This window comes from Mytilus galloprovincialis, chromosome 3 (genome assembly GCF_965363235.1).
Source record: "Mytilus galloprovincialis chromosome 3, xbMytGall1.hap1.1, whole genome shotgun sequence".
Taxonomy (NCBI): Eukaryota; Metazoa; Mollusca; class Bivalvia; order Mytilida; family Mytilidae; genus Mytilus; species Mytilus galloprovincialis.
The window spans coordinates 28,984,527-29,006,408 of record NC_134840.1 but is presented as its reverse complement, the minus strand read 5'-3'; the positions used below and the strand labels follow the sequence as shown (position 1 = coordinate 29,006,408).

Below are 21,882 nucleotides of genomic sequence, written 5' to 3'. Positions count from 1 at the left end.
AATTCATGGATCCCATCACAGGGTTATAAATGTAAATACATTATACTCACCAATTCTAGTGATGATTCATGGATCTCATTCAGGTTTAATGTGTACAGGCCTTCATTAGCACCAAGTAATAGATACTGATCTGTAGAAAGTCAAATTAATTACTATTGGTCAATTCATATCCTAGAATGCAATATTATTTTACATAATCATTTACAGTTAAAAAGGAAATGAAAGCTTTTGTTGTATGTATTTTTGTAAATTTTCATTTTTTATGATTTTCAAACAATTTTAAATATATCAAAATCCACCAGTACTTATTCAATGCAACAATGGAAAATTCATTGAATCAAAAGTATCTTGGATAGAAAATTAAATTTGGCTGCCTTAGCAGCTTTGTAGAATTCATCATAGCTATACTCAAAATCTTTAGTGACATTTATAAAATGTCTATTTTTAGACTCTTCATCATGGTCTATTCACATTAATAATATAAGTAAAATGTACCAGTATTTTTGTTATTTTAATTTTTCTACATAATGTGACATGTGTTATTTATTTTGTAGTAGTCTACATATTTAAGCTTCTATATACATAGGAACTAGAGAATTGTTAAACTGATACCAATTAAGGGGGTTTAAAGAAGAAACAAGTTTTCTTCATACGACAGGGGTGATTAACCTTTGATAGATTTAAAGGAGCTCTGATCTTAGTTCCCCAGAAAAATAAAATGAAAATGTTATATATGGCCATAAATAGTAGGATAATATAAGTATTAGGTAAACAAGAAGTTGAGGATTGACAGATGTAAGCTTGATACCAAATTTCAGGAAGCTCTAACATCCCTTCCATATTAAAGAGTATAGTAATGCTGAAAATGACAAACACTGACACAAAGTCTTACCTCTTGTATCAGGATGTACCCAGCTTGCTGTACAATTTATACGGAGAGGACATCCATTGAACACTTTGGAAAAACAGGCTCCCATCTGGAATTATAAAACAATGTTCTAAAAACATTTCAGGATTTCAGGCATTCTGGTGAATATTTCAGGATTTCAGGCATTCTGGTGAATATTTTCAAAACTTACAACAAATTGATGAGATTGGCTAACAACTTACTAAACAAAAGAAATTCAACCAATCATATGTCATTGAATTCTAGGTTTGAAAAATGATTATTACTCCAAATAATTGCGGTCAATGGAGAATGAGTATGTAAATTCACTTATAACTTTTCCTCATAATAAGACAGGTCTTCTTTAGTCTTAATGTAAAAAGGAAATTAATGGATAATCTTCTGAAATATTATATATAACTAGATGAATTGGAACTGCATATGGATATAAAATATCAAACACTTACATGTACTTTAGGTGTAGGAGGGAGACCATTGCTGACAGGTCGACCAGATGCTGTCTTATCCTGAAAAACATAATAAATCTATAATCATTTAAACAAACAAAAGTAATAGAATAGAATACTAAGCACAATAATATAAGAAGTCATCTTTCACAAGGATGATGAAATCTTAACTCCATTCAGATTAAGTTATTGCCAACACAAGAACAATAATCCATCCACATTTTAAACTCATTCTTTTCATTTTTACCATGTAACAAATACAACTCCACAGGCAAAAAATATTCAGTAAAACTAAGTATAAAAAATATTAAAATAATGTGAACAACATGCACTGATTCGTCAGACCATAAAAATTCGAGCTGTATACCTGTTCTTTCTTTCTTCTAGGTAATACAGGTGGTACTTCTTCCGTTACAGCACTTCCATTTCCGACCCCAGGAATAGCACCATTTGGATATCGTCTGCTCTGTTTAGGTGGCAGGTCTGGTGGTCTGTCGTCCATTTCTGTGGGTAGTTGTGTGTTAGGAATTAAGGTCTTTGTACCATCCTCTAAGGATTTTCTATCTGGACCTTCATCTACTTCTTCATCTTCATCTTGGTCAGTGTCTTGATAACCCTCATTAATGTTTGGCTAAATAGTAAATATAATATTCTCTGTTTATTTAATAATATAATTTCATCTTTTTACTCATTTAAAGTCATTATTTGAATAATCAATAACAGGCAAAGAAGACCTCAGGCAATTTAGATATATGTATTATATTAAGCTTTTAGCACCAAAAATTCCAGAAAAAAAAGACGTATGATATACATACAAATCTGGATGATTTTTCAGAGTAGTCCACTAGTTTTTTGTTTAGACTCAACGACTGACAGTCATGTTTTAAAATGATTAAATAATTCAGATTTTTTTTATATTAAACAAAATATTAGCATTCCTCATATGGTATAAACACAGAAAATATTTAATAAATTACTTTTAAATGATAAATTACAGCATAAATGATAAGATTAAATTCAAAACTGCTACATTTTACACTTTACTGCATTGAAGAATTACGAAAAAGACTAGCCATAAAAGGAATGATGAATAGAAATTGTTCAATACCTTAGGTGGCAATGGTGGAGGTTTAACTTGCAAGGTAGATCTGAAAGGAAAAAAAGATTTCTTTATAATACAAGGTTGTATATAACTCACAATGTACTGAAGACAGCTGTTTTTACAGATATGCCAATGAATAGTTATGTACTCCATATTACATTTCCTACTGCAAACATTGTTTGAATATATTCTTAGGCTGGTATATTTGAAGGTGGACATTAACATCAAATATTGATTTTAAGATGTCTTAATTCTATACCAGACTCTCAATTTTCATTAGAACCTGCCTAAAGGGAAAGTCCCATTAACTTTCACTTCATACCCTTATGTAAGTTCAGGACAAAAAATATACTGTTATCATCAAAATCTGCTAAATAGTATTCAATTTCAGGAAAGGATATACACATTTATCTTACCTCCTATACATTTCTAGGAATTTGATTGGTTAAAAGCGTCCTCGTGGAAACCATGTATATTTAATATTAGGTTAGTTGGGAGGCGGGGCTTATTTCATACACGGTTAGTAGTGGAGTTACTTACCTTTATATTCCATATAAGGTAATAAGGAGGCAGGGTTTATTTCATACACGGTTAGTAGTGGAGTTACGTCCCTTTATTTTCCATATAAGGTAGTAGTGAGGCGGGGCTTATTTCATACATGGTTAGTAATGATGTTACATCCCTTTAGGAAAACAGAACAGTACTGAGAAAAAATCTTAAAGGTTTCAACAGACGAAGAAAGTGATGATAAAGTGAAATAAATTCATAAAACACATTTAAATCTAACAAGTTGTCATTGTTGGCATCTTTTTTGCTGGATCAAAGGAAGTAGTTTTTTAATCATGTTAATGCTAACTGTATTGAAAACTTGCTCATTTTGATAGGTCACTAGTCTAAATTTTACACGTTAAGATAGTCGGTAAGATTAATTTGTTACATAGTGTGCTAGTGACGTAATACGGTATATATGGGGTCAGTAAATTCCATATGGGGATTCTCACCCCATATGGAATTTACTGACCCCATATATACCGTATTAGGTCACTAGCACACTATGTAACTAATAGTATAGGACTTTTTTATGATAAAATTACAAAATATTAATTATTTTAATATATCATTGGTTTTTAGGGTAAGAACACCAGAACTTAATATAATAAATAGGTGATCAGGCAAACAAAGGAGAAGGTCCAGTAAGACCCCTTTTTGGACCCGAAATATAGCAGTTTTACAAAATTGTCAAAATTTTAACTTTAAGTTAATTATTTATAGGACAGTAGAATGTTTCTGCTACATAAATATAGGCTGTTTTTGACAATACAATACACATATATCGGGTACTAGCACCATTAAGTCATGCTAAATTACTAAAATCTTCACAATTCTAGCATTTTAGTTTAATTTTAGACGGTTTTCATGTTCATCCTTAATATTGACATGTAAGTTGTATTTTATGATAATGCAAAACATATATAAAGGTTGAGGATGAACACGGATGTGGCCACTTTCATTTTTAACAAAAACCATCTGAAAAGTGACATTTTTCTGCATATTTGGTAAATTTTTCATATTTGAGCTTGAATCGGGCGATTTTAATGACTAAATCAGTTACAATCTTTCACTTACACTGAATCAAATTAATTAGACACTTTAGTGTTTAAAAAGTGGTCAAAATATTTCGTCAAATGAACCTTAAATTTGAGGCCAAAATCGGTCCTTACAGGACCTACTCCTTTCAGGATTCATTTTAGGATTGTGCCAGTTGTACAAGTTGTGATATTATCCTTGCTATGTTTTGCTTAGATATCCTCTGTTCTGAGAAGAGGTGTAACAGGGATAATTAAACTGGCCCTGGAATACTTAATTAACACCTATACTGGAATATTTTACACACTTCCATTAAATTTCAAATAAGTGAGTGAAACATAAGTTACATTCAGTGAAATTTAACAGTACAAAGATATGATATGCCCTGAACAAAAAGTAACGCTGGTCAATTTTACTCTAGTGTATATCCCATATTACAGTCTCTGAATTTCAAAGATTAAATACTCCCTGAGCAAAGAGTCACATTTAGTTTTATCTATTAATATAACCCATATATCAGTCTCTGTATTACAAAGATATAATAATCCCTAAATTAAAATAATTAAAACAGACATGCAAAATACATGGAAACAAGAATGTTAACAACCATACACAATAGTGTAATGGGTTAGGTGAAAGGAAACATTGCTGTGTTTCTCCATCTTCATATTTTCCAAATGCTTTTTTGAGCAAGATTTACTTTAAACAAAACTTTGCCAAGACGAAATTTTTAACTAAAAAAAACAAGATTTCAATTCAGTGATGAATAAGTTGTCTGGTGATTTTAAATACAGTATACTGTGGATTCACTTATTTTTGTGGGTACCAAATTTCGTGGATGAAGGAAAACTTACATGTTCGTTGTTATTTACAGTTCTTCTATTAAAGCATGCAAAACAAACAGTTGATTAACTTGCTTGCTATATTTGTTTGGATGTTTGTAAACAACAGGTAGGTAGTCTATTTCAATCTGTTTACTATTTACTGGAATAGGATTGGACAATAAACACTAATTAATTTCATGTCAATCCTTATTGTCCAATCAAATCCCAGTATATATAAAAACAGACAAAACCTCCACCTACCTATTGTTTGCAAACAACCAATCAAACATAGCAAGCAAGTTGATCACTGTTTTGTTTTGCATGCTTTTATAGAAGAACTGTAATTTCGTGGTTTTACCATAGTCTGCATATAACATGTATAAGCCTTAAGAAAATTTGTCAATTGTTGTACCCACAGAAGCCACGAAAATTGGTATCTAACGAATAAGGCCAACCTTAAAAATATGTTTGTTTGCAGTTTTCCGACTGTACCTTCAGACTGAAGGGTCGGTAGGTAGGGAAAATATTTTATTTTATCAGCCAAAATACAGTTTAAACAAGCAGTTACACTAAACCAAGTTTCTTCTGAAGAAAAAAAAACATTTTAAAACAACAAACACTGGACATGCTGAAAACCAACATCAAATGAACAGGCATTTTCAGATAAAAAACTTTTTAACCAAAACTGAAACTTTAACATAGTGTCATGGTCATTATCCAATTTATGACATAAAATATGGTATGATTATTAAATACTGGAACTTATAAACAAGGAATGTCATTATGACTAGAACTGTTTTAAAGAAATATATTCAGACATGTATGCTTCTTGGCTAGAATGTTTTCATGAGTAGAGTATTTTCATCAGAAAAATGTAGATATTAAAGATTTATAAGACAATGTATTAAAGAGTGTATTTTTAATAAAAAAAATAACCATTGGATCTTCCTCAATTGAAAAAAAAGGCAACTTGAAAAAAAAGTATTAAGACATTCGACTGTTTTCATATTTCTAACAATATTTAATTATATGTGATAAGGTTATATTTTTGCCAGGCTTTAATGAAAACCAAAGAAATCTAAAGTTTGGGGTGAAATCCATAGCACCCCATTAAAAGTAAATGGTCTGTACTGAAATGTTTTTAATGCATAACAAAAATTGACAGCATAGCTCCTATAAGGACATGTTTTAATTGAATTCACACAGGCCACACAGTTTGGGTATATTTAATATTGTAAGAAAGAGAATAATTGCAATGAGTGGGGCAGCCCCCCCCCCCCCCCCTTATCCTAAAGGAGCATACTCATTGCAATCGAAGATAGATGTAATATAGAGAGAGTATATTTATTTTTCAAGCTACATGTAACCATTCATTTTCTCTACATCTTTGTGTAGTTGGGGTTGCTTCTTGTTGATTTGGCATGATCTATATCCATTAACATTTCAAATGAGCCCTTCCTCCGTACAGGCGTGTTTACAGATATCCATGAAGATTTAACACAGGGGCTTGTTACAATTGCCGGATTTACTATCCATACGAACCCCTAAAAAAAACACGTGTTTTTTAAGGGTTCGTATGGATAGTAAACCCGGCAATTGTAACAAGCCCCTGTGTTAAATCTTCATGGATATCTCTGTGGTGTGACACCTAAAGAGACAAACAAGTTGATTAGAAATCTTTTATTTTGCTTTATTCTTAATCCTTAGTCAATTTGTAGTTAAAAACAGCCTATCTGAGCATTATGCAACTTATATTAAAAATTTCACAGCTCAATTTAAACTGACTGTAATGTATGACTTTGATAGAAAATACTTGAAAATTTCATTTTGGGCTACAGGAACATAAACTTTCAATATCAAGATCAGTTTTTGCTGATTTTTCTTTGTTTGTTCTACTACTTTAAAGACTTTCCACAATTTTTGCAATGAATTTGGTAAAAAATACAAAGTATTGAAGTGTCAAGGAATATTGACCCCCCTTTTTTTCATCTGGTGTCAGTAAAGTACTACAAATTGATCAAAAGTGCAGTCATGGTCATTTAACTGTGTTTATTTACATCAGTTGATAAAATTTGTTCTAAAGAGGGAGTAATTGGTGGTGTGACACCTAAAAACAATTTCCATGTGCTTTATCATTAAATGGTCACATGAACGCTTGACGGGAAGCTAAGAAAAACCGAACTTGAAATGCGTAATTGACCCAGACTTTAAATCATTTCCGGAAAGGACCCAAAGTTCCGGATCGCGTCAATAAAAGTATTAAAAAAAATTTCTTCAAATTTAAAGCAATAAAATTTTCACAGTCGGGAGGATTTTCAAGGGTCGGTCGGTAAACTGCAAACAAACAATATTTTAATTTAAGCCTAATAATGAATCCAAAGCTGTTAAAATAACATTGTTTTACAAAATATTTATCAACAAGAAAACACAACAATGTCTTTCTTTTATTCATCTATTAATCTACAAAAATAAAAAGTAAGATATCTATGATCTAGGGAACAAAGCCAACTAAATAAGACCATATATGGATGTTTATATTCATTATAGGTTTATGGATTATTTTGAGAAATCTTTCATGTCTTTTGAAGTATAAACTCTGCCAACTGACTCATATACCCAATCAGTCTAACAGACTTTCTTGTCAACTTTGTAAGTAAATGGCAGAGTAAACACATCAATAAACTCAAACCTTAAAATTCCAATTAAATACACTTTTAAAATTTGTTCAAAACCCATTAAAAAAGGTTTAGGCATGTATTTACCACAATGAAATAAGAGGTTACTTAAATAATTGAAATTATTTCGCCAAAGGTTTAATATCTATCTGTGAGGGACAAAATTTCCTTTGAAAGGTTTCTTAGTAGAAATTTAATTGCTGATATATACACATTTAACCATATATGGTCCCTTTTAAATGTACTGTAAATATATGTCATAGTGGTATTCTGTAGTTGTTCCTAAAATGTTTGATTCCTGAAATTCTAATCAATATGTTTTGCATTGTTTCATTGTTTGGTTGCTGCCTTACTGGCTTTAACTTCAAATTTGATCCGATCCCAACAGATTTTTTTTGCGTGTTTATGCGCAATGACTGAGATATAACAATCTTCGTGGATATATTCTCATTTTGATGAATCCTAATATCAAATATCATTTATTCTATTATTGTAAATTCAAGTCAATATACTTTAAATGGCTTAAAGGCCATAAGCTTGACCCAGATAGTGGAGAATCACAAGCTGCCTTCAATAAACTTAAATACTATTCCAATTTATTAATTTTGAACCTGATGTTATTAGAGTGAAAGTGAGGCTTTCTTAGCAAAGTCAGTAAAAGTGGTAAAAGATTGTGATTTGAGTATTTACAGTACATAGTAACTACAGGTGCGGGTACAAAACAAGTCAACAAAACAACATCACAAATTGTCACCCTACCTAACAACATGCTCAGATTTAGTTTCCATTTGCTTCATATTTTGCAATTGAGAGGCATAGTTTTTCAAGACCAATTAATTTAAACTTTTGTTCTTAATGTTTGAATTTTGGACAGGATATAAACAGTTATTTTAAATGGTGTTAAAAACATGAAACATATTCATTATATTTTCAACATCAACATTTATTGTTTGAAAATGTGTGTCTTTACAATTTTTCTTCTTGTTCCTAAGGTCTTAAATGATTTCATTTTTTTAATACTTTTCTTGCTATTGAAACCATGCATATTTTAATAAAAGTTCCACAACCAAAGTACCATATAAAACACCCTGAATAATTATCAAATGTAAAGACAAAATAACAGAAACATGCATACAAGATGTATACTCTTCATATTCTCCCTCATTTGTCACCAATTTCAACTAATTTTTTAACCATATTTTAATATGTTTCATTTTTGAGTACTTTCTTTCATCAATGCAGACCCAAATTTGCTTATCAATTATAGTTTATATGAAATTAATTTGGAATTATCCAATGTAATTTAATTACAATTTCAATTTCTTCAAATGAGCTTAGCATAAATCAAAGTGTTGAAATAAGGTTTGTTGATGTTCTACTAAAGAGTGAGATTAGTCGACTGAAAACAAGGTACTAGATCATGCTACTAATGTGTCTGTAAATCCTGAGCATGCCATAGGAAGAAGACATATTGTGTAGCTTACTGTTGTGATACTGGTACATTTTCATCATTATTAAAGATGAAGTTACCATCATGACCCCTGTAGAAAATTTGAAAAAAATAAACACTCAATAAATAAGCAACATAAAGCAGTATTAGCTAAAACATAAGAGGCTTAGCAATCAACTTAGAAATCAAACAACTTTTAAAAACCACAAATGAAAGTATTGCATATAAGGAATTGATCAAACATTCTTATTTACACACAACAATCAATGTCCCTCATTGTCAATATCTATCCTTGTTACTGTTGATTCCTTTATTTCCATGGTATCAATGTTTGCTGATTGAGGTTAACATTTGAGGATATTTGATTTCATAGTTTTGTCAAGTCTGTAGGCATTTTTATAGAACATTTATTATTCATTGTCCATTGGAATTTGAGGTTCCCAGGTAACAATGAATTTGTGAAAATTAAGCATTGAGGCCCCCATTTTTTAAATATCTTCTGAATGATGTCAAATATTCGAGACTATAATTAACTAGCTTTCAAAATAGTAATTACAAATTAGGACTAGGTACAACATTTTCAATTCCTTCAACAAGATCAGTTAAATATTTCTGTTCATAATAATGCAAATGTTTTGCATAAAAAGTTCTTCAGGAAATTACCATTGGATTATGTTAAAAAAAATATCTGATTTTTTAAATTATATACTGTTGAATTTTATGTAATTATGATCATTATAACTATTTTTTCTACCATAGTAACAGCTTTATTTCAATAAATATTTAAAAACTAACAATTCGAAATTTCTAAATATGATAATACAATTTGTGTTCATAATTACCAATCTATTTAAACATAAAAATCCAATGCATACAACATCTCTAGATGGACCTAACAGAAAACTAAAAAAACATTTCTATAGACACCAAAATTATCCCTCTATGTTAAAGCTCTTATTAACTAACAAATGAAAGCCAGCTACAGTCAGTAAAGACTAAATGTTCATGTTTAATTTCTCAAAATTAAAACATCAATGAGAGGGCAATTTAAATTTGCACTCAATCAATAACTTTATTATTTTTATAGGACATCAACCTTTAATCTTTACTAACTGTGAATTGCTTTAAAATGTGATTCTGCATATAGGCCATAAAGCTCATCTCTGAAAAAGAAGCTGTGTGGTCCTCCACCATGTATGTGTTAATCAAACTAATGCTGCTATATCACATTCAGTTTGTTTGAAATAGATTACATAAATACACACAATATAATCATTAGTGCTCTATCTTAAAATTGTTTTGTTCAATCAATATTTGATTGGTATATCCTACATTACTTTTATGTGATGGCCAATCCTAGACACAGATACAAAACATTTGTAATTCAGACATATTCATGCCATTTCAATACATCAAAGTGTATAAATTGGTGTGACCCATTTCCTACTGTCTTAGGTCTTTATCAAAGTAATTGTAGAAAATTTATGCAGAACTAGTCTCTGTGTCAAGATTTTTTTGTAAAAAAATGTTTCGGGGAACCTCTGTTTCAGAGATTGTATACATGCTCAACAATACATTCCATGCTAAACAATATAATGGAATGAAATGTCAAGGTACTAAACAATATAATGAATGGAATAGAGGCCTGAATGAAAGTCAAGGTACTAAACAATACAATGAATGGAATAAAAGGCTTGAATGAAATTCAAAGCTACTAAACAATATGATGAATGAAAGGTACAATATGTACAGTTAAATGTGTGGGCGGAAATTTAAATATATAATGAACTGCATGTCATATGTAAATTTGTAAACTGGACAGGATACTTTAACAATTAATGAAATAAATGTTAATTATTATATACAAAAGGCAGATTTAGGTTCTAATATTTTAACATCTTGTATTAGATACCACCTCCTTTAACATGTTTAATAAACCTAAAGATTAAAATAAGTTAATGATCTGGTGGACTAATTTTTTATGGTCATAGCAAGTAATTTATTTCCCAAAATATGCTTACTGTAATGAAGAATTTAAATGTCTTAGGACGGTAAGAATATCTCCCTTTTTCGCTAAATGAATGAAGAATTTTGTAATTCTGTGAAAAATAGATCATACAGAGGGTTGTTTGCAATCATAATTCTCTGTTATAGTCAACTATATCTGAGTTAAAGTTAAAGGATGACCTTTTAATTTCTTAAAAAGAGAAATTTGTTTAAAAACAGGTATTTAAATGTTTCGTGTGTCTACAGATAACAATGGCAACAAAGACAACAAATGGACCATATCGTTATAGGATCACAAAAAATGTTGTGGTCAAACTTTTTTTTAGAAAAGCCTATATCTGCCTTAAAATGTTCAATATTAAAGCAAAGAGGCAATATACAAACAGAATGTATGAACAGTTTTATACCTGTTCCACAGTTCCTCACCAACAGATTCCAACAGTCCCCTGAGAGAAAGAAAGCATATTAACCACTCTCATTGACTCTTATTAATAAGCCATTGGAATTATACAGGCATTGTTTATCATGCTAACTCTAACATCTCTCTCATTTATACAGCAAGGGTCATTTACAAAGTCATAGACAATAAATTTACAGAAAAAATATTTCAGTTTAGTCAATTTAGTTCTCTTAAAGTCTATTATAGAAACCAGATATCAATTTAACTTGGGACTTTAGTTTTAGAATTATAACATTATTACAGTGATGACAACTTACTTCTGGTCTGGCCAGTCTGGCTGTGCAGTATTGTATCTATCTTCCTGAAATACAGGTATCCAAATAAATTATATGTCCAACATAGCTGTGCAGTCAAATAATAAATCTACAAAAGGCTGTCAAAATGATGCAAAGCAGTTTTTCTTACATTTATTATGACCATTATTAAAGTAATCAAGAGCTATCACTTATGAAAAGCTAAGTGAAAATCAATAATATCCAAATTAAAGTTTTGTCTTCAGCAAGGTTTTTCCTAAACAAATTTCTTTCCACCTGGTTTAATTAATTTGACTTTTTTTCTTCCACTCATTGGCCTTTTGGTTGACAAAATAAATTTCAATTTGCAGCAAGAAGTCTCATGGAAATTAATCCAACATCTCTATTTCATAACCTACATTCTAATAAATGAACAGTTAACTAGAATAATAAATTTTGTTTACATTTATAAATACTATAAAGTTACATTAAAAATTCAATAAAACAGTGATTCGGTACTTAGTGTACATGTATTTCTCAGTTATGTTCTTTTGTGGATTTTTGAGTTTCAATAATAAAAGCATTTAATACATCAACAAGTTGGGATTCATCTTCAATAAGTTTATCTGATAAATATCTCTAGCTCTCTAGTTGAGAGTTAATGGTTCAAATCAGTTATGTCTTCAACTATACAACATAGCTATTTGAAAAAATCTGTTCCTCTTGAACTTTTGACGTCATACAGCAATCACTTTTCCATTGTGGCATCAGATATATTCTATTATGACGTCTAAATTTTATGGGAACTTTTGTGATGTCCAGTAATGGCGGACAAATAGCTATAAGGTGTATTATAGGCTTTTCTTCAAAAAATATGTTATTCTCCTGCCCATGGTTAAAGTTAAAATTGAACCATAAAACTATATATGTTTAAAATAATAGCCCTTTAACAATCTTTTAATTCTTCCATTATTGCAGTTGCCAGGGTTTTACCTCCCTACCCACTATATTCTGAGTTCTTCTGCTTGCCCAAATTGACCAAAACCTCCCCCATTTATAATTATCAGCCTTACCCCATCTTCATTATCCCAGTTCTGTCTTGCTTTGTCATACTGATCAGGACCCTGCAAATAAAAAATATTTATTGTCTATGGTTTACAACATCATTATTCCTGTAAACCAAACTTCAAGGTATAGAAACATAAACAAATACAGGAAATCACAGGGATTCCATTATGAAGGAGGATATGGAATTCATGACACAAAAAATATAATGCTCACATGAATAAACCATAGGCAAAGGAAGAGAGCTCTTACTGCTGTTCTTAATCTCAGCCTCAATGAGTTCTTCCAGATAAAGCAAATATCCGTTTATATCTGGTCTTATTTATGAAATATTTTCATACCAACAAGTGTAAGTGTAAAATATCAAAAGCTTAAAAAACTTCATGTTAGTACTGAAACAAACTGATCCTCTACTGTCATGGACAGGACATACACATAGTGAATGAGACTTTCGTAGCCCCTCTACTGTCATGGACAGGACATATACATAGTGAATGAGACTTTCATAGCAAGATTTCTATTGATTCTTAAACCAATATCTATGTATTAAACACTGTATTCATTTTATATTATACTTACCAAACCTGATGATGATGGTGAGATATTAACTGAAATAAAATAAATAAAAAACATTTGAATGATATGAAAACAATGTTTTTTTTTCTATGTGGTTTATGTGGGGAGAGTGAGAGAGAGGGGTGAAAAAGATAAAATACATAACACCAGAAAGTTCTTTCTTTTTCAGATGAAAATGTCTTGTTTTATTTTCTACTACTGTAAATTCAGATATTTTTGCAATCTTGTCATTTAAGACTAAAATGCGATTTGAAGTTTTTTGATATTGAGAAAAATCCTGGTTAATTCATATAAAAAAAAAATCAAATTGCGAGTTTAAATTTTTGCCATAATGACCCTGTCGCATTTTTCGAGATAATTAAAATATAAAGAATAATTTCTGAATTTACAGTATCTATATTTTCCAGATATTTAGTATTTTTGCTGAATTCTTATCAGTTTTGATATTTGATCAAATTAAGGCTGCTAAATCTAATTTTATCTGTTGTTCTTTGTATTCACATTTTTAATTTGTCTTATTGTTTGTGATCATGAATCATGATATTAAGTTTTTTCAGATACAACTTAATCTTATTAAAACAAAGATTTTTGTAAAATGTTTAAGAAATAATTAATATAAAAGTAATTTAGTGTGTTATAATGACATTTTCAATTCAGAAACTTTTATTTATGAGAAAACATTATCTCTATTTCTATTCCACTTTTAAAACATTACCTTTCAATTCCAGACTGTTTCTAGCAGCAACATTACCAGGTGTTTTATTTGAAGGTATTCTCTGTGGCACATTCAATACCTGTAATTACAAATAACAATTCATGACCACAGTATTTATCATTGTCTTATATATGGAAAACATGGTAACTGTTCAAGCAATAAATTAAGAATGCTGGTAATACTTTCATGTGTTAATTATGGAACTGTATGGTAATCAAGTTTAAATCACATCCATATATTTTTTTAACTAAAATTATGCTTTCTTTGCAAAGTTAATTAATATTTTGTTGATAATATAGAGATTATTGAAAACTCTACTAATAATCTAAACCGACCAATGAACCAAAAATACCATCAAAATGTAATTTTTTTTTTAAAGATTATAATTTTCGACCATAAGGTCAAGGACTATGGACAAATGAAAGACATAAATTCCATAACATCAAGCATCTGTATACAAAGTATAGAGGATCCAGGTAATTAACTCTCTGAAATATAAAGCTATAAACAAAGTTTAACCCTCAGCTATCTCAGATTCTGTGAATCTCATTGGAGCTGAGACAATAAAATGGTATTTCTCCCAACCTAATCCTTGATTAGAAAAATAAACTGGCTGAAACCATTTCAATCTTTGTTTGATGACAATAGACTTAAAGATGTGGGAAAAGCTACTGGAGTTTTTTTTTATAACAAGTGGGAATACTCCAAAAATTATTTAGTGTTTAAAATTGATTAAACATGCTCCTCTAGAGTGGCAGGTGGAAAATAGAAATAGATTTTTATATATTTTAAAACCACACTTGTTTGTATAACAATCATTGATACAGACCCCTTCATCATCTTCTCCAATCTCAAACGTATTTGTAGGATTCCGTGATTTATCTAATATTTCTTTAGTCACTCTCCGACTTAGGTCTGCTTGGAAAAATGGATGCTGTAATAATATTCAAAAATATAAATAGATTGATCACAGATAACTTAATTTCATAATAACCATGTAATTGCAGTAATTCCGAATATATTTATGGACCCATTTCCCATGTTATAACAGGAGATCTTAACATCGTTCAAGACCGAGAGTTAAAATCATTCGTCAGTAAAGGACCTAAATATTGTCCCCCGTCAATTATTAATTGGAATGAGTGTCGTAATATCATCCACGACTCACTCCATACTTACTGTATGAAATGGATAAAACGGGAAAAAGCTGACAAAAAATCTTTGGACTCTTTTTTTAATTCAGTAATGAAGATAGTTGATATACGTATTCAACATTTTAAAGAACATTTTACTATAAACAATAACCACAATAAACCTATTTCTCGTATCAAACATAAACTAGAAGAACTAGCCAAGGAATTTGTTTTTGTCCCGGCCGATAAAGCTGCTAATAATATTATTATTGTTTGACGTAAATTTTACATTGAGGTTCTGAAAAAGGAAATCACCAATTCACCAACATTCCAACTGACTCCATTTTCAGAAAACGAAATCTGTAACAAACATAAACTTTTAGCCACCGCTTTACAAGTAGCGCCAAATATGATGAAAGTCCCAACTATGTATTGGCTTCCGAAGCTACACAAAACCCCTTACAAATATAGATTTATTTCGTCTTCAAGCCATTGTTCAACTACTAAATTGTCTATTCTTCTTACCAGCACACTTGGTACAATTAAAAACCTGATAATAAATTGTTCAAATAAGGCCTTCGAAAATAGTGGAATAAATTACTTTTGGAGTGTCAAGAACTCGTTGGAAGTACTTGATAAATTGCATGCTTATATTGGTGATTTTGAATCTGTTCAAAGTTTTGATTTTTCTACCCTGTATACCACATTGCCTCACATTCTCATTAAGAAAAAATTCACACACCTAATTAAATGGGCATTCAATAAATCAGAATGTGAATATATATGTTCAAACTCTTTTAGGTCATTTTTTAGTAGCAATAAACAAAAAAACTATGTTAATTGGACATGCTTTGATACTATATATGCCCTTGAATTTTTACTAGATAACATTTTTGTTCGCTTTGGGGATTCCGTATATCGTCAGATTATCGGAATTCCAATGGGGACTAACTGTGCACCACTTATTGCGGACCTGTTTTTGTATTGTTATGAGTTACAATTTATGACAAAAATAAGCAAAGACCCATCGAAACAACATCTGATAAACAAATTTAATAATACTTTTAGATATTTGGATGATATTTTGGCTCTCAATAATGACGACTTCAGTATGTACAGTGTTCCAGCTAGGCCGTTTTCAGAGGGCGTGGCGCCCGCCCTTTTCCGAGTGGCGCCCTGTGCCCTTTTTACAGTTTCCAGGGCGCCCTGCCTTTTTTGAAGATCGATTGCATATTAATTTGTGTATTGATATGATACGCTAATTACTAAATTTTACCTGGGGAAAAGATTATGACTTTGTTTACCACCCCAAGCTAATCAATGGTTACAACTGGTGTCATAATCTGTTGTTATAGGTAATCCGTTTATCGGATGGGTCATTAATGATCATCAACATTAATTCGTTCAAATAGAATCGGTCAGTCGGCAATTATCTTTGAAGAAATGTGCATACAACAACTTGGGCACAATTTGCGATGTTTACCGTAGTTTCATGGAAGAAACGTAATGACAGAAAGTTGGAAAACCATTATAAACTCGTTGAAGACATTGTTTTACTTGTTTTCTGTAAAATAAACAGAAAATTCAGACGTATTTGTCATTGACTGCCTTCATTTTTGATACGAAAATAACAAAAATCGGCCACCATATTGTGATCATATTTACATCATATTTACGTACTGTTTATAATCCTCCAAAGAAGGAGCACACCCGAATAAAGAAAGATAACTCAATCTGATTTTTTTCCTAGCATTGAGTAACCCATTTACATATTCTAAAATGTGTCTCCATACTTCTTGCTTAAGAATATATATGTTTAGGTATTTATTTTGAGTTATGGGAAAAGTTAAAGAGGGTCTTAGTAGCAGTGTTGGTAGGGTGCCTTCGTCATCTTTTTCTGTATTCTTTATTTTTGATACTATTTTTCACTGTTGCTTTATATCCTAAAATTGTGAATTTACTGAGCACAGCTGTTTTATACTGTATTGCCATCAAGCACAGCAGGGGTAGAAAGGTGAAACTGGTAAAATGTGGTAGACCATAGAAACAGTATGAAACAGATCTCCTTTCAAAACATACTGCATATAAAGTTCAACTGTGCCAAGCAATGATAAAAAAACTTGTGTGACAAGCTGCTTGACAAGTTTTTCAGCCTTAAAAGTAGAAAGATAGAGTTCTATATGGGCTAAAGATGTTGTTCTTGTATAACCTGTGATTCAACGAATAAACACAAATGTTTGATTAACATCTTTTATTAAAATATGCCCTTTTCATATTATCATATCGCGCGTTAAATGCCCTTTTTCAGGATTGGCACCCTGCCCTTTTGAAAACCTAGCTGGAACACTGATGTATATTAATGAAATTTATCCTGTTGAACTTACTTTAAATAAAGCTAATACTAACAATAACCACTGCCCTTTTCTCGATCTTGATATCTATATCACTAATGGAAAGCTGAATACTAAAATTTATGATAAAAGGGATGATTTTTCATTTCCTATCGTTAATTATCCGTTTTTAGATGACGACGTTCCCTTGTCACCATCTTACGGTGTTTATATATCTCAACTTGTACGATTCGCTCGTGTATGTAACAATGTTTTAGATTTTAACGAGAGAAATTTATGTATTACTGAAAAATTATTACACCAGGGTTTTCGATATCACAAACTAGTCAAAACATTTACTAAATTTTATCATCGGTATAAAGACATCATTCGTAAATATAGCTCAACATGCAGACTTCTAATACGTTCAGGTATTTCACATCCAATTTTTTATGGAAATATTCTTTATAAAGCACAAAGGTGTCAGTATTCACCTCAGAAACTTACAAAACCTTTGAATAGACTTATTAAGAAGGGATATAATTACAATACTGTTGTCAAGTCATTAAAGATTGCATATTTTGGCGTTAATATTGAGTCACTGATAAGGTCTTTGCATCGGAACTAAACACATTTATTCTAAAAACAGTTGTTGGCATGACACGGGTTATGTTCTTCTCATATATGTTATGATGGTATGATGCTAAACCCCTAACGGGAAGGATTGTGCCTGATGTTCATATGATGAAATCATAATCTTTCAGTCAGTTTAATTGAAGTCTGGAGCTGGCATGTCAGTTAACTGCTAGTAGTCTGTTGTTATTTATGTATCATTGTCATTTTGTTTATTTTCTTTGGTTACATCTTCTGACATCAGACTCGGACTTCTCTTGAACTGAATTTTAATGTGCGTATTGTTATGCGTTTACTTTTCTACATTGGTTAGAGGTATAGGGGGAGGGTTGAGATCTCACAAACATGTTTAACCCCGCCGCATTTTTGCGCCTGTCCCAAGTCAGGAGCCTCTGGCCTTTGTTAGTCTTGTATTATTTTAATTTTAGTTTCTTGTGTACAATTTGGAAATTAGTATGGCGTTCATTATCACTGGACTAGTATATATTTGTTTAGGGGCCAGCTGAAGGACGCCTCCGGGTGCGGGAATTTCTCGCTACATTGAAGACCTGTTGGTGACCCTCTGCTGTTGTTTTTTATTTGGTCGGGTTGTTGTCTCTTTGACACATTCCCCATTTCCATTCTCAATTTTATTAGTAATTTGTGTTGGCATTTAACAATAAATTAAACAATTTCTGCACGTCCCTGGAAGTTTGAGCCATAGTTTGATATAATTTATACTAGCCTCTTGGAGCTTGAGCAATAATATTTTACTGTACTTATTAAATTTGATCACTCAGTTATCTTACCTCTCAAAGCATACTATGTCAATTGCTATCTTACCTCTAAAAGTTTATCAGCTGTGGGTCTCTTCTTGGGATTTTTAGTTAAAGCTACTTTAATAAAATGATGAAAGACTGGGGACCTATAACATAAAGTAAAAATTTAATTTTCATCCATGAGTATGTATCTCTTTAAATATTTTTTTTTCTCACAGCTTTGATTTGAGTTATATACTGTACTAAAAGCTCTAACGTGCCTGTTGCTCATCTGGATCTATGTGCATCTTCAACAATGACCAGTCTGCAACATTGTAGACTAAGATTAAAATTCATGACTGAAATCTCTTTTTTGTCTTTTTTCTTGTAATTATTCTTGTTATATTTCCTATCTACTCCAGTTTTTACTAATACACATAAATGGGTAAAAATCATCATTTAACGACAGAAACTCCTGTTACAGCTCTTTTCTTGCAGATCAATTTTTCCTATTTTTTAAAATCTCTATTTATTGTCCTCCTTGCGACGTGTTACAAAGAACATAAAAATACCTTTCGCCTACACTTCCAGTCTTGTTAGTGAGCTTAAATTCACAATACTTGCTAGATTTTATAAGAGCTTATTTTATAGGCTGATATCAACATTGTCTTGGACATGTTAAATAATCAGTGCATATCAACAATTTTCACAAGAGTTGCAGCCCCTTGGAAATATTATTTTGAAAATTGTACTATATATTACCACTCTCATGTGTACAATTCTTGCCAGCTAGCTGTTTATTGTTAATTAAGTTGGTTTGATGTCTTTGAAATTGTATTGTCAATTATTTTTGTGTCATGTAAAATATATTTCATAACATACTTAGCTAAAGTAAAATGAAAAATTAAAAAAAAATCATGAAAAGAGAAAAGCAGAAATTTGTGTCCATAGGACACTTCTAATTTTGATTTTTTCCCCCCTAAATTTCACTTCTCAATGAACATGTGTACCTAGTTTGAAGTTGATATGATCACAAACTACCTGAAACCAAAACTGTCACCCAATATTGGAAGGAAGAAAAGATGAATGGTCAGAAAAACAAGTCATACAAATTGCAAGATAACATTACAGGCTTTGCACTTGATATTTCCACTGTACATTTGATAGCTTAAAAGTTTTCCTTGAGTCATTGTAAATGTTAATAAGTATACAATACTGAGGAGCAATAAAAACACAACTTTTATACAATAACTTTGTAAAACCATCTCAGTACTTACCATTTGGTTTTATCTTTGAGTGTTGGAGGTTTAAATCCACTTTTAGACATAAGAAACAGTGCTCTGAAATAGCAATAGATATATTAGTTGTGAAAGTCAGGTAAATGCTCTGAAATAACATTAGATATATTAGTTGTACAAGTCAAAGAATACCTTACAGGAAATTTAAGATAGTTTTCTATTTCTGGTATTTCCATTTTTTTTTTCATGTAAATTAGGCTTTATGGCAATCACTCAACAATATTATATATAAATTTAACTTAAATATCTAAAAAGATACAAACAAAAAAGTTACATGCATTACTATTGTAAACCAAGAAATTTGTATACTTTGTAGTAATTACAATCTGTTGTTCAGATCTGCATATTTTCAACATTTTATATGGTTCATATTAGTTAATTTTTACAGATGACCTGTCCTTTAAAGATTTAAGGAAAAATAAAGGTAATAAAATATTTCCTTATTTACTGTTAAACCTGTCAAGGTGAAGGTGAGCCAAACCGATTTATAAACTGGAAACCAGTAGATTACATTACAAAAATCTTTTACAAACAAGAAAGTCACATGATGCAGGTATATAATCAAATTTTCATTTCCCTAATATTACAACTGATAAAACTTGTGGTTCCATTTTTTAAATGTTGAAAGGTATCACCTTATTAAACTGTTTTCACCAGCATTTTTTATATACAAATTTCTGGAGTTTATCAAATTGTAATACTCAAGACCAAACTTTATTTGTTCATGCTTAAAATTTTAAGTAAGTGAATCCTATCTCTTTACTCCCAACTATTGGTACTATTACTTAAAATAAATGATTTTTTTTTATAAATCCCTATTCTCTATTGTATTTTTTTTTTTAATTTAAACTAGTCAACATTTTGATTGCTTAATGTCTGCAATTGGAAAATCCCTAGATCACAGCATACAATATCACTGTACCTCATTGGATGAAGATCAAACATTGGAGGTTGTAATTCTGCAAACTCTATTGCTGTAATGCCCACTGCCCAAATATCACACTGTTGATTGTAGCCTCCTTTCCTTTCTACTGCTGCTACCTCTGGTGCCATCCTATAACATTCGTTTACTTTTAAATTAATTATTATTTCTTTAAATGGTTCTAACTTGACACATTTTTTTTATTTACCATTGAGGTTTGGATGTTGAGCATATTATACATGACCTTATAACAGTAACACTTAACAATGAACACATCAACACAACATGCATTGACTGAACAGAACAAATACGGGGTGTACATCAATTGAGACAGCAACCCACAACAACACAATATATCTAAAAGAACATATACAGACCCTATATCATCAACAAAACACAAATGCTATGTCATATGTCAAGCAGGTGTTAAAGCTACCTAAGATATTCCTTTGCTTTTTTATTAATTCTTGCAAGTGGGATAATATGTCCACAATAATATCTATGAGGTGAGATTGGATTATGAGTTATTATCCTGTCAACTTACCAATATGGAGTACCAATGAAAGACTTTCTTTTACACATTGTCACTGTTATCTGTGCTGACACACCAAAATCAGCTGAAATATATTGTGAACTGGATTTAAATGTTGTTTGTGTCATTTTCATTTGTTTTGAGTTTATAGTGATTGTTCTTAAAATGAAAATGTTGATATAAAATTCCTAAAATATTATTTAATATCATGGAATTTGTATTTACTTAAGTTTATACATTTGTAGATAAA

General features: G+C 30.7%; 1 protein-coding gene across 4 annotated transcripts in view; it reads right to left on the bottom strand.

Moving 5' to 3' along the window:
* Nucleotides 1–21,882, bottom strand: part of LOC143067631 (mitogen-activated protein kinase kinase kinase kinase 5-like) — a 72,326-nt gene that overhangs the window by 37,433 nt on the left and 13,011 nt on the right. Inside the window, exons 7-22 of one of the 4 annotated variants that reach the window (XM_076241019.1) lie at nucleotides 21,645–21,717; nucleotides 21,101–21,232; nucleotides 20,158–20,220; nucleotides 18,966–19,047; nucleotides 14,877–14,981; nucleotides 14,048–14,126; nucleotides 13,336–13,364; nucleotides 12,765–12,815; nucleotides 11,716–11,759; nucleotides 11,406–11,444; nucleotides 9,026–9,082; nucleotides 2,462–2,501; nucleotides 1,721–1,984; nucleotides 1,354–1,413; nucleotides 893–977; nucleotides 51–130 (exon numbers count right to left, since the gene is read on the bottom strand). In XM_076241019.1, the coding sequence (XP_076097134.1) occupies nucleotides 51–130; nucleotides 893–977; nucleotides 1,354–1,413; nucleotides 1,721–1,984; nucleotides 2,462–2,501; nucleotides 9,026–9,082; nucleotides 11,406–11,444; nucleotides 11,716–11,759; nucleotides 12,765–12,815; nucleotides 13,336–13,364; nucleotides 14,048–14,126; nucleotides 14,877–14,981; nucleotides 18,966–19,047; nucleotides 20,158–20,220; nucleotides 21,101–21,232; nucleotides 21,645–21,717 (1,283 nt within the window). The remainder of the gene's footprint in view (nucleotides 1–50; nucleotides 131–892; nucleotides 978–1,353; nucleotides 1,414–1,720; nucleotides 1,985–2,461; nucleotides 2,502–9,025; nucleotides 9,083–11,405; nucleotides 11,445–11,715; nucleotides 11,760–12,764; nucleotides 12,816–13,335; nucleotides 13,365–14,047; nucleotides 14,127–14,876; nucleotides 14,982–18,965; nucleotides 19,048–20,157; nucleotides 20,221–21,100; nucleotides 21,233–21,644; nucleotides 21,718–21,882) is intronic. The other 3 variants (XM_076241022.1, XM_076241020.1, XM_076241023.1) reach the window with 3 other exon arrangements.